This window comes from Mirounga angustirostris, unplaced genomic scaffold (assembly GCF_029215605.1).
Source record: "Mirounga angustirostris isolate CCGP_5_RB_7025 unplaced genomic scaffold, mMirAng1.0.hap1 SCAF_9, whole genome shotgun sequence".
Lineage (NCBI taxonomy): Eukaryota > Metazoa > Chordata > Mammalia > Carnivora > Phocidae > Mirounga > Mirounga angustirostris.
This window is the reverse complement of record NW_026991717.1, coordinates 40,256,693-40,270,592: the sequence shown is the minus strand read 5'-3', so window position 1 is coordinate 40,270,592 and position 13,900 is coordinate 40,256,693. Positions and strand designations below refer to the sequence as shown.

The following is a 13,900-nucleotide window of genomic DNA, read 5'->3' as shown; positions in this document are numbered from 1 at the left end:
TGTGTACACGGCGACGTGGAAGGAGGCCCTGCTTGGGCTCCAGGTACCTGGGGTCAGAAAGGGTGGGGCAGGGAGCTTGGTGGTCAGCTATTTCCCCTTTCTGGCCAGAGAAGGAGGCCTCATGAACATGGCCACCGGCAGTGCTCCTGGAGCTATACAGCAGAGCTTCTGGTAGATTCACAGAAAGTGAGCTGCTAAGGACCAAACAGATAATCTAGTTCACGGATGGCAAAAATGTCTCCCTGCCATTTTTTGTCCATTCCCTGCTCATTGCAGACATCACTGATCAGTCATGGCACCTCCTCCTACCAACCTTGGATCAGAATCCTCCTCAATCTAGCACTCCAGCAGCCATCACTTGAACTCATGAAGGAAATAAATCCTATTTGTTGCCTCCAGGTCCAACCATGTCGTTTTACCAGAAAGGAAGTAGGTTTAGAGAGAGGAAGTGACTTGCCTAAGGTCACAGCCAGTTAGTAATGATGCAGGGGATTTAAGGTGAAAGTTTGGGAAATGGGCAGCATGAACAAGCCTAGTAGGACCAGCATCCAGACCACAACTCCCAGGCCAGCCTCCTCCCACCCACTTCAGCTGTTCTGAAGCTGACCAGCCTAACTGCAGGGTCCCAGGTGAGATGTGTTCCCTTTTTCATTTGCAGCCCGCCCCTCCAAAGACAAGGAGAGCTTGAGTCAGGAGGCCAAAGCCAAGCTTCACGCTAACGCAGAGAACAAACCAGGTGAGAGGATGATGAGACTGCTGGGTTTCCTCCTACCACCTTCCTCCCTCCTGTGGGTCAGGGGCTGAGGCCTGCCTCCTGGCCTCTCGGAGCCAGTCAGCTGGAGCGATGATCTGGTGCCGCATGCCGGCCTCCTCCTTACAGCGTCTTCCCTTTTTGCCGGGGCTGGGGCCCGAAGGAGGCCCTGGACAGCTCCCTGCACACTCTGCTCTGATGGGGCAGGCCGGCCAACCCGGGGGTGGGGGTGTGTGTGTGCGTGTGTGTGTGTGTGTGTGTTTGAAGTCCCGCTTCTTTTTCACTAAATCTCATCCCAGAGGAGACTCTATTGGCCTCTATTTCTTCTTCCTGTCACTTCTACACAAGGACAGTGCTGTTAGGAATTGGTCTGAGACCAGCAACACCAGGAGGGAAGGACACCAGGGGTCCAGTGATAGAGAAGTGCAGCATCCCTCTGGCAGCTGGGATGGAGGGAGTAAGAGAGCTACTGGCCTGTGAGCACTGCACGGCAAACCAGGCCTGCCTAATGCACTCAGCAACCCCTGGAGGGAGGGAGAGCAGTAGCCATTCTCCCCATTCTACAGACAAGGAAACCCCAGCTGAGAGGTCGAGTGACTTACCTAAAGCCGCAGAGCCAAGAAGTGAGAGGGCCTCTTCCTAAACCCAGTGTTCCAGGCTTTCCGAGTCTCTCTTCCCTGCAATACTATTTCAAGGCGTCCAAGCTGCTGCCTTTGAAGTCACCAGGACCCTTTCTGTGCAGGTGGTAGGGGGAAGGGTCAGACCTTGAGGGTGGGGGCTTTGCTGTCTTTCTGGTCTCTGTTGCCCAAGCTGCTCATAGGATGAAATGCTTGTGAATACAGGGGGAGCAAGGATGGCCACTCCCAGGTGTCCTCTTATCCGCAGCTGTGTCTGTGGACGGGGCAATAACAGCTCATATCAATCACATCACGTTACTTTTCCTTTCGACAAGAAATTCCCCAAACTTTCTGAGAAGCCGAGGTGGAAAAGGGCCAGAGCCCCAGAGCCCCTCACACTAGCCTCTGGCAATCGCCCTTGGAACCGGGCACACTTTTCTGACGTATTCCATGTTTATCCTTTAAAGAGGAGGGGCCAGCCCAGCTTCCTGCGGTCACAGTCACACCAGCCCCCGATCCAGATGTCAAGGGAGATCAGGAGGAGGAGGATCCCAGCGGTCAGGTAGGCACCAACCTCTTTCTAGGTGGGGAAATTTAAGAGGCCCAGGGAAGGACTTGCTGGCCCCAAATCCTTCCTTCTTGAAGGTCTGAAATGCTATTTGAGGTTCATTCCTCTGAGGTAAGCATGGCCCTTTCTGTGAAGATCACGTACCTCGTGGGGCCAGTTAATTCACATTAACACCTCAGTATGAGTGACATATTATATATGAGACTGTGTTGTGAACTGTCACATGCTGTAAAAACATAAGGAGTAACTGTCAGGGGGCGCCTGGGTGGCTCAGTCGTTAAGCGTCATGATCCCGGAGTCCCGGGATCGAGTCCCGCATCGGGCTCCCTGCTCGGCCGGGAGTCTGCTTCTCCCTCGGACCCTCACCCCACTTGTGCTCTCTCTCTCTCAAATACATAAATAAAATCTTTTTTTTTAAAAAAGGAGTAACTGTCAGGGGGTCTGTCAGAGACTAGGGGGCAGTAAGACATGCAGAGGGGAGGGTTGCTGGATACATGCCTTGGAACCCCTGAGGTTTGTCTACAGGGCTTCCAGAGTCCTGCCACCGCTGTCTTTACGGCCACACAGCCTCTTCTTCCACCCCGCTCCAGCCAAACCGGGCTCCTGGTCTCTGTTTTTCTCCCTCCAGGCCTTGGTTTCCTCCCCTTCAGGATAACCTTTCCCCTCTGCCTTCATATCCCTCTCACCCACCTTTCCAGGCCACTCTTCATGCCCCCGTGCCCATCGAGTTTCCCTGACCCCCCCACCCCCCTCTAATGAATGAATGCCCGTTGTACTTGGTCCCTGTCTCAGGGCTCCTATCACTGCCTTCCCCTTACTCTATTTAGGAGTCTCTCTTAGTTCTCCTGCTAGGTGGTGAGGTTCCTGAGGGCAGGATGCACGTCTGAGTTGTCTGTCTCTCCCACAGAGAGAGATGCAATGCCTGCATGCACAACGGTGGTCAGTAAGGGTTGAGTAATGACAGTAAATAAGCATTTAGTTTACAAGTTCCATCCCTGTTTTTTTCTGTTTGACACAGTCAATTATATCTCGTCCTTAAGCCAGCAACTTTGGGTTTAGTGTCTAAGACATCTTGATGGTATCATGAATGTCCTGAGTAGACCCATTACAGCCGAGTGAAAGGGATTAAGAGGATACAGAGGTATCTCCTGGAATCCCAGGGCAAGATCAGTCTCACAAAGAACTGCACCTAGGCCTGAGCAGATATCTGTCACCCTAGTGGCTTCTCACTCTCTGTCTTGCTCTCCCTTAGGTCCTTTTCTCTGTGTGCAGGCTTTATCACTCAGCTTCATCTGGCAGCCTGGCTTCATTTGCTTTCTTATGGGCACACACAACCCTAAACCCCGACATGGGGCCTCCAGTCCATAGGGGGATCAACCAATGACTGGCTCCCAGTCTCAGAAGAGAATCTCTTCAAACTAGGTCCCAGGTCAGGGATCCAGCCTGTGTCCAATCAGCTATGGCAGGGAGTGGTGGGGTGCTTTGACTCCAACATGAAAAAAAGAGCCACCCGTTCAGAGGGTGTTAGGTGTGACAGTTCTTAGAGAAAAGGGTGCAGGCTGGGCAGACACTCCCATACCTGTGGATTTAAATGACTTGTCATCTCCTCCAGGAAGCCTTCTCTCCCGATGGGTTTGGGGGAGGGAGGGCAGGAATTATTTCAGACTAAAATCTTCTCATTGTTTGTTTCCGATTCAAAGCACAGGCCTCATGAATATTAATTTTTGACTACTACATCAGGGGTGTACAACTCGGGTTGCATATTAGAATAATTTTTTTTTTTTTTTAGATTTTATTTATTTATTTATTTATTTGACACACAGAGAGAAAGCACAAGTAGGCAGAGAGGCAGGCAGAGAGAGGCAGAAGCAGGCTCTCCACTGAGCAGGGAGCCCGATGCGGGACTCGATCCCGGGACTCCAGGATCATGACCTGAGCCGAAGGCAGTCGCTTAACCAACTGAGCCACCCAGGCGCCCTGCATATTAGAATAATTTGAGGAACTTTAATCAATGCCCAGACCTCACCCTCAACCAATTAAGTTAGAGTATCTGGGGTGGATCCTTGGGCATGAATGTTTTTAAAGCCTCCGGGTGATTTTAATATGCAGCGGAGTTGAGACTCACTGAGCATCCCTTGGAGGTTGCCTGTGTCATGAAATTTGTTACAGATGACATACTCCATGGGCACACAGCCCAAGTCATTTGCTCAAGGGACTGGCCAGGCATGTTGTTATAGGGTAGTTGGGTGCCTGATCTGTGGACACTCAGAATCAGTGGCTTTTAGATTACATATGGAGTCAGTCCCTGGTGCCCAAACAGTGGTCTGCAAGCAGATGTATTAGGAGCCCTTGTGAGCATGTTAGAATAGATTCCTGGCTTCTCATCACAGAGATTCTAATTCAGTTGGTCCAGGTGGGGCTCAGACATCTGTATTTCTTTGATTTTATTAATTTATTTTGCAAACAGTATTTCTACTAAGCTCCCCAAGCTACGCAGCTTTGAGAACCAAAGATCTCATTCAGCCTTGGCAATTGCAAAGCAGGGTGGCTTGGTGGTTAAGAGGCTGAGAGTTGGACTATCCATATTACAAAGCCCAACTTTATCGCTTACTAAGTGTGTGAACCATGGGCAAGTTATTTAACTACTCTGTACCCTAGTTTCTCCATCTGTTAGATGGGCTTAATTCTGTCTATATCATAAATTAATTGACTCATGAAACACACTAAGTGCTATTATTATTTAAGCCACTTAGCATAGTGCCTGGCACATAAAACCCCCCCAGAAAGTAGGTATTATCATCATCATTTTATACATATAAGGTAATATGACAATTTAGGAGTTTTAGTAGACTCAGCAATGTAGCCACCAAAAGATATGCCATATTAGGCAACATTAATGGGAGCAGGTATCTAAGAAAGGGAGGTGATAGTCCTATTCCACTCTGTGTGGTGTTCTGTGTTCAGTTTTTGAAGCTTCCTCACGGGGTATAAACTTAACTAGAGTGAGTTCACCAACATGGGGAGGAGGCTCCAGGCCATAGCATGGAAAGATGGAAGGACCTCCAAAGAGCCAACCTATACACAGAGGGTAGAACCTTGTTATAAATCTGGACTTTAATCAGAGTTGTCAAGATGCAGAAGCCACCAGAGGTGGTGAGTTTTCCACCCCTGAAAATGATCAGATAAAGACAGGACAACCACCAGGTGGGAATGTTGGGAAGGGAATTTTACTGAATGACTGTACTAGTTTTCTCCTCATATTCAAGTTTTTAGATCCATTCTGAGAACAACAACAACAAAAATGGGGAAGAACTGGGAAGGAAAACAAGCAGAGCAGTTATTACACACTATCTGTTGCCTTTGGATTGCAGGAAGGAGATGTGCCTGGAGCTGAGAGCACAGGTGACGTGATAGGTGAAGAGGCTGAAACTCCTGATAGAGGTGAAAATGGACAACAAGGTGGAGGTGAAACTCAACTGGAAGGTGAAGGTGAAATTGAAGCAGAAGGAGAAGGAGGTGAAGATGAAGGTGAAATTGAAGCAGAAGGAGGAGAAGGTGAACATGAAGGTGAAATTGAAGCAGAAGGAGAAGGAGGTGAAGAAGGTGAAATCGAAGCAGAAGGAGGAGAAGGTGAACATGAAGGTGAAATCCAAGCAGAAGGAGAAGGAGGTGAAGATGAAGGTGAAATCGAAGCAGAAGGAGGAGAAGGTGAACATGAAGGTGAAATCGAAGCAGAAGGAGAAGGAGGTGAAGATGAAGGTGAAATCGAAGCAGAAGGAGGAGGTGAACATGAAGGTGAAATTGAAGCAGAAGGAGAAGGAGGTGAAGATGAAGGTGAAATCGAAGCAGAAGGAGGAGGTGAACATGAAGGTGAAATCGAAGCAGAAGGAGAAGGAGGTGAAGATGAAGGTGAAATCGAAGCAGAAGGAGAAGGTGAACATGAAGGTGAAATCGAAGCAGAAGGAGAAGGAGGTGAAGATGAAGGTGAAATCGAAGCAGAAGGAGGAGAAGGTGAACATGAAGGTGAAATCGAAGCAGAAGGAGAAGGAGGTGAAGATGAAGGTGAAATCGAAGCAGAAGGAGGAGAAGGTGAACATGAAGGTGAAATCGAAGCAGAAGGAGGAGGTGAAGATGAAGGTGAAATCGAAGCAGAAGGAGGAGAAGGTGAACATGAAGGTGAAATCCAAGCAGAAGGAGAAGGAGGTGAAGATGAAGGTGAAATCGAAGCAGAAGGAGGAGAAGGTGAACATGAAGGTGAAATCGAAGCAGAAGGAGAAGGAGGTGAAGATGAAGGTGAAATCGAAGCAGAAGGAGGAGGTGAACATGAAGGTGAAATCGAAGCAGAAGGAGAAGGAGGTGAAGATGAAGGTGAAATCGAAGCAGAAGGAGGAGGTGAACATGAAGGTGAAATCGAAGCAGAAGGAGAAGGAGGTGAAGATGAAGGTGAAATCGAAGCAGAAGGAGAAGGTGAACATGAAGGTGAAATCGAAGCAGAAGGAGAAGGAGGTGAAGATGAAGGTGAAATCGAAGCAGAAGGAGGAGAAGGTGAACATGAAGGTGAAATTGAAGCAGAAGGAGAAGGTGAACATAAAAGTGAAATCAAAGTGGAAGGAGAAGGAGAAGGTGAACCTGAAGGTGAAATCAAAGAAGGAAAAGACGCCGATGAATATGATAGTGAAGGTGAACTAGCAGAAAGAAAAGTAACTGATGAAGGTGGAGGTGAACTCCAAGCAGAAGATGGTGAAATGAAAGCTGATGAGGGTGAAAATGAAGAGCGGGAACTCAATGCTGAAAGTCAAGGTGAAGCCAAAAGTGATGAGAAAGGTAGAGATGGTGAAGGGGGAGGTGAAGGAGGTGGAAGTGAAGATGAAGAGGAGGAAGAAGAGGAGGAAGAAGAGGAGGAAGAAGAGGAGGAAGATGAGGCGGAGGATGAGGAGGAGGAAGAAGAGGAGGCAAGTGAGGAGCCTTTGTCCCTGGAGTGGCCCGAGACCAGGCAGAAGCAGGCCATTTACCTGTTCCTCCTGCCCATTGTGTTCCCACTGTGGCTGACCGTGCCCGACGTCCGGAAGCTGGTGAGTGTGCCCAGCTATACCCCAGGGAGTCTGTGGAGTCTCTAGGCACTCTCACACAAGAGGTGAGAGGACGGGGCAAACTGGCTTGGCAGGGCTCGAACCAGAGAGTATCTGGGATGCACCTTGCAGCTCCAGAAGGGACCACGTGCCTAGGGGGACATACCGGTAGGCTTGGGAGGCCCTAAAATGTGCTTATTTCCATCACTATAAGCGTGTGAACCAGTACCTCAACTCCTATTGTCAGTTTCTTGATTTTAATACGGGAATAATGCCAAGCTCCCCCCTGCCCCTCCATAGGTCACAGGGATATTCTGAAAACATAGGGGGAAAGTATTATTTCTATAGGGAAAGCTCTGACTAACATGCTCTACCCAAAGGCCATCCATACTCTACCTCGAGGTCCAGAGGTGCATAGAGCAGCAGGAGGTTGTAGATACCACACCAAACACCTAGACCAGTCTGGTTCTAGGGCAAGCAAATAGTTCTCTTCAGTTTGGTGACTGCTGAATGCCCTGCTGGCCGGACTCCCTGTGGGCTGCCAACTCCTTCCTTCCCCAGCCACCTCTGGGTCCTCACTGGAGATCCAGATCTCAGCTGACCCATCTCCAGATCCTCTCCATCACTCCCCTAGCAGGTCCTGTCACTGATTCTGGGGCTCCCTCGGAACGGTCAAAGACCTTTAGCCTCTGCAACTTATTTCTCTTCCTTTTCAAACTTGCAAACAGGAGTCTAAGAAGTTTTTTGTTCTCACCTTCCTGGGATCCATCATGTGGATAGCCATGTTCTCATACCTCATGGTATGGTGGGCTCACCAGGTGAGTGAACTAAATCCTGCATCAGTGGGTCCCAAGGACACTTTTTTTCCTTCAGGGTGAATGTCCAGTACCCAGGCAATGGTGAGGCTCAAGTGAATTTGTAGTTTCTACATTGTTTGTAAAGGCTCAAAAGTTGACCTCATTTCAGTGAGTGTAGTATTTTCAACTGTGGGTCTTGTCTTACAGTCATGCTGCAGCCTGACATAGAAGGCCCGTCACAGTCTGACCCAGCTGACCATTGCTGACTAGCCTTATTCCGAGCTTTCTCTGTCACGCATGCCCTGCTCCCCTCCACCTGGTGACGGTGTGCACACTCGTGAGAGCAAGCTCAGTTTTGCCTTCTCTTGGACATTTAGTCAGTCTTCCTCTGAGTGCCCATGGCTTTTCTGTTCTACCTGGGATTGCTGGTTACAAGCTTTTCTCTTTCACTAGGCTGGGAGTAGGGTCAGTGTTGTGGTGCTCATACTTCTATCTCTGGCCTCTAACTTAGTTCCTGGCACATAGCAGGTGTCCGTGGTTCTGGAACTGGAAACATGACATGAACAAATCTCTGGAGGGGCAGTTCTTTTGGGAAGGTGGAGGTGTTGTAGTTGGAACGACAGTGAGAGTTGGTATTAAAGATAGACTTGTAGTCCAATTTAGACAAGAGCTGCGTCATTCCCCAAAGCCTGGAGTAGGGGCCCTGCTCTTCCTCTGTGTGGCTCCTCTCTCCCAGGCTAAAGTAGTGTGCTGAGCTCTGTGGAAAGGGGTTGGGTTTGCACAAAATAGTATGTGGTTGGTGTTTGAAGAGCCTCCGATTTTCCCCTTGCTGTTGCCATGGTTTCTTATCACTGTAACTTTTTACCAGGTTGGTGAAACAGTAGGGATTTCTGAAGAGATAATGGGTTTGACGATCCTAGCGGCAGGCACGTCCATTCCTGACCTCATCACCAGTGTGATTGTTGCTCGGAAAGGCCTGGGAGACATGGCTGTGTCAAGCTCTGTGGGCAGTAATATATTTGATATCACCATGGGGTGAGTGGCAAAGTTGCTTTCCAAGGCATCATCAAGTATGACTGGAAAACACTGTGTTGGCTCTGTTCGCTGGTTTTCTGCTTCATTATTTATACATGGACGAAAAGGGCATTTATATTATTAGTGTCTACAAGGCAGCAAAGTGTCCTCCCTTCATTCATCACAGCCAGATGGGATAAGAGGGCAAAACTGCTGCCTGAAATGTAACTGAGTAGAATTTATAGATGAATTGAAAAACAAAGTCCATCAAATTCATTACCAAATACAGTCAAATGCTCTGCTCACTGACCTCTAAGGTGGTGGAAGGAGCAGTGACTCAGTCGCACTTCCTGATATTTCTGCTCCTTTGCATTTGGCCTCCTGCCAACTCTGAGGCTCTAAAAGCATTTTGTCTAAACAAGCAAATGCAGCATCCTCCTGTACCCCTTCTCTTACCCCCTCCTCCCAACTTGTCAGAGCAGAACCTCTGGGCTATTTTCATTTCCGCAGGCATATCCCAGATTTGGGTAGTGGCTTTGGTTTCTTTAATTTGAATTTGTGTATGTGTGTGTGTATGGGGGGGGGGGGGGGGCGGGTGGAACACAGGAGAGCCCTGATCATTAAAGAATTTAAAGACATGTTAGCCTGAGATAGGACTTACCATAAAAATTGTGAGATTAGAGAGTCAAACATCAATCCATCTGGGTTCCTCATAGGCACATCATGAATTATGGAGGAAAAAACCCCACTTGGATCCAGAAAATTTCAGTTTTAATCTAGGGTCTTCTAGTTATTAGCTGTGAGTCCTTGGGCACGTAATTTCAATTTCCCTGAACTTAAGTTTCCTCATCTGTGAAATGGGGCTAATATTTTCTCTTCTATTTCATAGGCTTTTTGTGTGTGTGTGTGGAAAAATAGGGATTAGACACTCATACAAATTGTAAAATAGTGTTTACGTATGTGGGATTATTATATGTATGTAGGATTATTACATTATAAATTAAGAATATTCACATTGTTTCTTCAATCTTGCAGCCTGCCTGTCCCTTGGTTGCTCTTCTCTTTCATCAATGGATTACAACCTGTTCCAGTCAGCAGCAATGGCTTGTTTTGTGCAATTGTTTTGCTTTTTCTCATGCTCTTGTTTGTGATCTCTTCAATTGCATCGTGCAAATGGAGAATGAACAAGATCCTGGGCTTCACAATGTTCCTCCTTTACTTTGTATTCCTGATAATCAGCGTGATGTTAGAAGATCGAATCATTTCCTGTCCTGTATCTGTCTGAGTCAGAGTCACTGTTGCTCACAATGGACATGGATCAGAAAACCATGCCAGAAGCTACTGCACTTGTTGTTACAATAATGAAAGAATGAACATGGTCCAGGAGAGTGACAGGAGTGGCCAACAACCTCTAATGGGAATGTCATCTGGGACTGAACATTATCTTTGGAAACACCAGCAGCTCGTTGTGGATTAAGAATCTCACCTCTGGAGGGATAGAGTTCCTACCCCTGACTGATGTTGGCAGCTATCATGTGGAGGCCAGTAGAAGGACCTCTGGAGCTAGAGGGTTTTCTGAGAGATAACTTGGGGGTGAGTGCAGGTGCAGTCACCCATGCTCACAGTCCCTGCTCATTCCTGAAGGGCTGCTGATCCAAAGATGCAGATGTGGTCTGCACTGCACCCTTGGCACCTGGCCCAGGCATACGCTGCAATTTGCTGTCCCCTCTTTTCCTGTTTAAAACATGAGGTTTTTTTGTTTGTTTGTTTTGTTTTATCAGGTTTGTAAACATTACAGGTCCAGTTATTGGTGGGTTTACGGAACTAAGACTATAGGAAAAAAAAAAAGTATAACAGGAATCAATTATCATTACACATCATAGTCCAGTAAAATGTGTACCAGTATTTTATAGCTTAAAAGGACTACCTTAGCTCTTGTAGCTGCATTTCTGAAAACTGAAATTAAAATAAGTAGCCCAAGAAATTAAAATTTATACATCGCCCTTGAATTGGAAGTAGGGGAGATATTAGGGAAGGAAAACTACTCTAAGGGCTATTTAAACATATGTACTTACTAGAAAATCCAAGTTAGTATTGTCTCTGCCAAGTGGTCACCTTGAGGGATTAGACACTCATACAAAGCTTTCCTGTCTTTGCTCTTCCAGCATATTCTCGCCTAACAGTGACAGCCACTACTAGTGAGTAAGAAAAGGAGTAATTTTAAAAAGAGTCCAAAATCAGCAGAGCCAAGTCTGGTTTATAAAGTAAGAGATCCAGTGGGGTAATATTATTTTTGTGTGTCAACCTAGAGATAGGATTATAAAGCAAGACGACTGATTTCCTGTGCGGTTTACAAGTGGATCTCCAGGCAGTTACAGCGGAGAAATTCCAAAAATGCTTAACATGATGACAACATGGTGAGATAGAGAATATTACTGCTACCAATAGTTAGTGTAAAGGACTTTTGTGTTTTTAAAAATTGTGTGGCTATTTAAACATCGCATGTGGAATCTGAAGTGCTTGTATATTAAACACCACTGCTTGCTGCTTTTACTAGCATTGAGTTAAGGGACACATTCGAAATGAAACAGTGCTATGTCCCTGGTTTCAGAGCAGAAGAAGCTCAGGTGATTAGATAATGATGGTAAATACAGCTTTAATTATGAGAGGATTCATTGAAGACTAGAAGATAGCAGGACAGATGCGATGTAAAAAAAAATTTTTTTTTTGGTGTTGAGGGGCTATATTCAAAATACTTCAGTCCATAATCCATCTCTTAAGATGGGCTGATTAATTAATGGCCTCCCTGTCCCAGGATTCACATTCTTTGGAAATGACTTCTATTAAATTTCAATAAATTGTGAGTCCCAGTGGTATTTTATTTTGCAAACATGGATGAGTTCATCTATATCTAGGTCACTTGGTCAGAATGCTCGAGAAGACGACTACGGAAACATAGTCATTCCATATTCTTAGTTACCCTCACTGCTGCTCCTGCATTGCCCGCTCTCCATGTGGCATGACCCAAGAACAGGAGGAGAGAATGAGACAGAAGGGCAATCCCAATGCCAAACTGCGCATCTGCAGCCAATTCCAGCTAGCCTCAGGGATGCCACCTCATAGCCTGGGATCCGATGCTTTCTCCCAGAATGACTGATGAGGAGTACTGGGCAGTGAAACATTTTGTTATGAGAAAGTGCTGGACAGACATTTCATGATTAAAGTCAACTCTAATGATCTAACATCCCATTCCCGATCAGTTCGCTGGATGTCCGGCATTTTGCTTTGCTTAGAGAGGAAGGTCTGATCACATCACACTACGACAGAAAGGATCAAGTGAAATGAAAGCTGGGTCCTGATGGATGAATAAGAAGTCACTGGGGTGGGAGGAGAAAGGAGACTTCAGGGAGATGGAAACCTTATGTAATTTTTAAAAGATCCATTTGTTACGCTTGGAAATGAAATTTTTTGTTATAAGTCTATAATTTATTAAAATTATGCTGTTGTAGGGTGAAGGATCATCTTAAAATGTCAAGGTAATGGTGAGATGGTCCTCTCATTTGATAGGCAAAGTGACCTATCTAGTCACATGGGACAAATCCCAGGTCACTCGTTCAGCCTTAGGATGCATGAACTATCCCACTGGGGCATCTCAGTTGGAGGACAGCGGCTGCCCAGATGATGGTTTCATCCCTCTGGAGGTTGCATTTCCTTGATGACCCTGGTGACAGATTTGGGACCAATTTCTAAAAATGTGAACCTTTCCCTGATTTAATGGGTTAAAGTTATATACAGTACAAGAAAAAAAAAAAAAGTTTCCTTCCAAACTTTTGAAAAATGGTGTTCTGTTTAAATGTTTACATGGTAAAATGGTTGCTTCCGTCAATCGATCTAAAAATGTTTTTATCAAATTTATAGGCTTGGACTTTGATGACATTGTTTATATCTTAATTATCATTTATTTAAAGATTGAGTACCAAAGGGGGCAGGAACCGGATTTAGTATTTAGGGCACAGCCTGGTAGATATATTTGAAGAACTGGCTGGCCTTCCTTGCCAAAGAATACCCTTGGGGTCGGATTCCTTTTTTGAAGGAGGGTCCCTCCCCGCCCCCACCCCCAGGTGCCACTTGCAATGTGTTTTGGGACTGGTGGCCATGGAAGGTGCAGCGAGGGCTCACGATCAGAGGGGTCACCAGAGCCGAGCAGCACCCTGGCCTAAGGCTGCCTTCACAGTTAAGGCACGCTTTGGGTCTTCAGGCCCTGTTCACTGTGATGAGCAGGCAAAACCTGAAGAATTTCATTTACAGAAAATTCTGTCAGTTGCTCCAGTGGTTTCATCACAGGACAATGTCTGAAAAAAATCTATACAGACAAAAGGAGGGAGCCATGCAAATGACAGCAACCGGGGAAAGGCCACGGAGACTTCATCAGTAGAGTCTGTTACCATCTCAGAGAATAAGCACAGGGACCAGACTTTTCATGTAAGAGACAAATTCCTGTAGTCATTTGTGCACAGCTAATTTTTGTAAACAAAAATAATTCAGCCAGCAAGTGTACTTGCTTTGAGGCCAGAGGAAGAGGCCAGTATAAAGGGATAAGGAGAGAGTAAGTCTGAGAATATTAAGGTAAAATGACTGGTGTTCTGGTGTGCAGAAGTGAAGGCAATTCTGAAAGAAAACAGTCTGGTATCCAAACGGGAAGGGCAGAGCAGGCTAAATATCCAGGCTAATTCTGGATATTTCTGGATTTTAGATTCCATAAACTTCAGATTCTGAAGGCTTATTGAAAAAGCCAAGTTCCTCAATATGGGAAATTCTATCTGGCTGTACTTTGAGAGTTATTATTTTTCTACTTTTGAAAAAATATTTTGAATATTTTTTATATATATATATATAATATTAACAGAATACTTCAGGGGGTCATATTCCAGATAAATATGACACAATCTGCATCATCCCCAATATTTTAGAGCATACTGCTCTTAAAGAAGCAGCCTGCCCTTTCCCTTGCTGCTCGGAAATAAAGTGCCTAATAGCAGCTTTCAAGTTCTAGTGGGAGAAATAAAAATAAAACTGGGCCATCT

The 13,900-nt window shown here is 46.1% G+C and overlaps 1 protein-coding gene across 1 annotated transcript in view; it reads left to right on the top strand.

Moving 5' to 3' along the window:
- The window catches only part of SLC24A1 (solute carrier family 24 member 1), a 40,405-nt gene extending 28,800 nt beyond the window's left edge, over nucleotides 1-11,605 (top strand). The window contains exons 5-10 of the mRNA XM_064570283.1: nucleotides 659-736; nucleotides 1,836-1,930; nucleotides 5,308-7,008; nucleotides 7,734-7,823; nucleotides 8,671-8,837; nucleotides 9,852-11,605. Of these exons, the coding sequence (XP_064426353.1) occupies nucleotides 659-736; nucleotides 1,836-1,930; nucleotides 5,308-7,008; nucleotides 7,734-7,823; nucleotides 8,671-8,837; nucleotides 9,852-10,101 (2,381 nt within the window). The 3' untranslated portion in view covers nucleotides 10,102-11,605. The remainder of the gene's footprint in view (nucleotides 1-658; nucleotides 737-1,835; nucleotides 1,931-5,307; nucleotides 7,009-7,733; nucleotides 7,824-8,670; nucleotides 8,838-9,851) is intronic.
- Nucleotides 11,606-13,900: the final 2,295 nt, after the last annotated feature.